The sequence below is a fragment of the Taurulus bubalis genome (genome assembly GCF_910589615.1).
Source record: "Taurulus bubalis genome assembly, chromosome: 12".
NCBI classification, from domain to species: Eukaryota; Metazoa; Chordata; class Actinopteri; order Perciformes; family Cottidae; genus Taurulus; species Taurulus bubalis.
In genome coordinates this window covers 15,487,118-15,490,213 of record NC_136600.1, presented here as the reverse complement: position 1 = coordinate 15,490,213, position 3,096 = coordinate 15,487,118, and the positions used below count along the sequence as shown (strand labels likewise).

The following is a 3,096-nucleotide window of genomic DNA, read 5'->3' as shown; positions in this document are numbered from 1 at the left end:
CATTTATTTGAGAGACATAACTACTTTTCTAAGGGATATTTCACATCCAAAAAGTATGATCAGTTAAAAGGGAAACACTCCAGGTGAAGAGGTTAAAAATAGTTAACTAATAGCGTCACAAAACCAGTTGATTACTTACATTAAGACAAATAATTTTTCCATTACAATTTTTTTTTAAATACGCAAATGGAACATTTCCAGAACAGAAATCTGAACATTGGATGAAGCCAGGTTAAAACAAATCTTGATTAATTGTGTTGACATATTATTTTTTTTACAGAGGTTAGTGTGGGTACAGCCATAACAAAAAATATGCAATATTTTTCAGAAATTGTATTTATCAGGCTATGAATGATTATGAACTATGTGAACCTTCTGACTATATATAGAAATTAAATTGTCTACATTGTCTAATGCTAATGTTTGTTGAATTTATGAGAAATATACAAACACAAAGAGACAAACATTTTGTATTTCTGCCTCTACCTGAAAGAGATATTATGGAAGCAAAATAGCATTAAATCTCAAAATTGACCAGTGTATGAAAACAAATATGTTTTTGCCTGTCAGTCTTGCCTTAATGCATAGTTAGAAATGAAACTACCCAGCAGTGTTTTAGCAACAATTAGCTGTACCTTAACCAAATACAATATTACATGTTGAATCATAAATAATAATAATGATATTATAATAATACAACATATACATATACAACAATATTATAATAATATAACACTGAAACTTCTGCGTGATAATTACTTGCAGCATTTGTTATTGTCATGCAATATTTTTAAAGTAAAGTAAAGCATCTGAATATGTCTCACACCACCGCAAAGCTATACAAACACACACAATATATAAATATCAATGGAAGTGGAAAATAATAATTTAATCGGAAATCTACAAGATGTGTATTAATCTCACAATTATTATTATTATTTTCATAATGACAGTCAGGTGTATTCAGTCAAATCCTGAAGCAGACCAGTTACTTGATATCCAAAATCTCGATTAGTTATCACCAATAAATGTAAGAATGTTTGACACAGAGCGCTTAGTTAACACTTCAAGTCCAAAGGAGCTTCCAAATAGCGCAGGTCTATTATATATAGTGCTATCAGTGCTGAACTATGCTCCTCCTGCATCACGTCTCACCTTATCTATTGACGTGTTGCTGAGGGACACACTCTGACAACATCATGATTTTATTTTACACTAAATGTGTAATAGGGACACATTTCTGATAATAACTTGAGCCATCTGACCTCTTTAGTCAGACCCTCTTTTTGTAAACGATGATAAGATACTGCACACAGTGGTGGGGGATGGCCTTAGGTTCACCCCATCAGTGTGCTGACTTACATTATATTATGCAATTAGTATTTGCTCAGTTGTGTCTTTATCATAATCAGTATCTGTTAATGCAATTACATCGGTGCTGGCCAAATCAAGAGGGCAGCGATACCTCAAGGTCTCCACGTGGACATGTTGACTGAAGTCTGGTGTTATACGTCACCCTCCTAAAACCGAGCGGGTTTATAAAGAGGAACACACATAGATGCTCAAACACACTATTTTTTTTTTCTCTCCTCTGAAACGGACAACAGGTATGTTTGACATTTCATTTGCATCACACTTGACTGAAAAAAACATCGTTGTCACTTTCTTAACCGCAGGACACCAACGCTGAAACTTATAGATACAAAACCAAAATATAATTGTCCCAGTCTACACTGTAGCCTATTTATCAAAAATTGTTGCTTTAACCTGGGGAGACTTGTTTCTTAGTCATGGCGAAACTTGCATGTCAACAATAATGAAAGAAAATACAACCACAAAGATAGATGGATATTAAGCTTTAAGTTGTTAATTATTCAATTGTAAAGAACGGACCTGACGTAAAGGAGCTGTCCAGTCGCTGTGGTGCTGACGTACTTATAGACCTTTAACATTGCTTCTCTCTTTTGATGCTTGTGCCATAGACGTGTTTATGTGCGACAGAAATAAACCGCAACCTGTCTTTTATCCTTCCTCCTCAGAGAATCACCGCCAAGATGAGAGTGTACCTTGCCGTTGCCGTGCTGATGCTGGCTTTTGTCGCATACACAGGTAGGTCTCATGTTAAGGATTTGTTTTTTAAATCATCGCTGCTGCGGTTTTTGTTATTCCTCTTTCATGTCGTGTAACTTTGCCCGTCTCTCTCCGTCGCTCTCTCCTACAGAGGCTCAGGATCCGGAGCAGACCATCGAGCAGAGGTTCGTTGACTTTGGCCAGCAGGTGGCTGAGATGAGCAAGGGCCTGGCCGAGAAGGCCAAGGCGACCTTTGAAAATATCCAAACCAGCAAATTCGCAGTGGATTCACGGTAAGCGCGCACACGGGAAATAATTAGGCACATATTCACATGCGCAATTTGAATATGTGTAACACGTATTTGTTGTTTGTCTTCGCCTCCTCAGCGACTGGTTCCAGACGCAGATTGATAATCTGAAGGCAAAGTTGGCGTAAATGAACCAGTAGACACGTTTGCAGCCTACGACCCGCCCTCCGCTCCCACCTCGGACCGCTGACCTCTTAACGACACATATATGCTGACCAGATGACTAGTTACGTTGCCTCTGTGTAAAGATATGTTTTACATAATCTGGAAAATGTGCTATAAAGATATCAAAAAAACAACTTCTTGTGTTGGCATCAGTATTTCTCAATGGAAAGAAAAAAATAACTTTTGATGTACTGAATTCATTAAATACATGTTAACCAAGAGTCCTGGTGTATAAGTATGGTTCTGATATGTTACATGAATTACTGCAATTAATTAAAACCCAGTGGTTAAAACACTGCAGCTGATTAACTGATTTATTTATTTGTCTAAAATATTACAGGCATAAAAATACATTTAAATGAAGGCTGAGGTTCCATTATTTGCATTGTTTACATTAAATACATTCATAATTTACAAGATATAGTGCTATCAGTGCTGAACTATGCTCCTCCTGCATCACGTCTAACCTTATCTATTGACGTGTTGCCGAGGGACACACTCTGACATGATTTTATTTTACACTGAATGTGTAATAGAAACACATTTCTGGTAA

At 36.6% G+C, this 3,096-nt stretch overlaps 1 protein-coding gene across 1 annotated transcript; it reads left to right on the top strand.

Moving 5' to 3' along the window:
* The first annotated feature begins 2,042 nt into the window (after nt 1–2,042).
* On the top strand, nt 2,043–2,803 carry apoc1 (apolipoprotein C-I). Its single transcript, XM_079227187.1, has 3 exons — nt 2,043–2,109; nt 2,222–2,363; nt 2,458–2,803. Exons 1-3 carry the CDS (start codon nt 2,055–2,057, stop codon nt 2,504–2,506), a joined length of 246 nt encoding a protein of 81 aa, XP_079083313.1. The 5' UTR covers nt 2,043–2,054; the 3' UTR covers nt 2,507–2,803.
* The last annotated feature ends 293 nt before the right edge of the window (nt 2,804–3,096 follow it).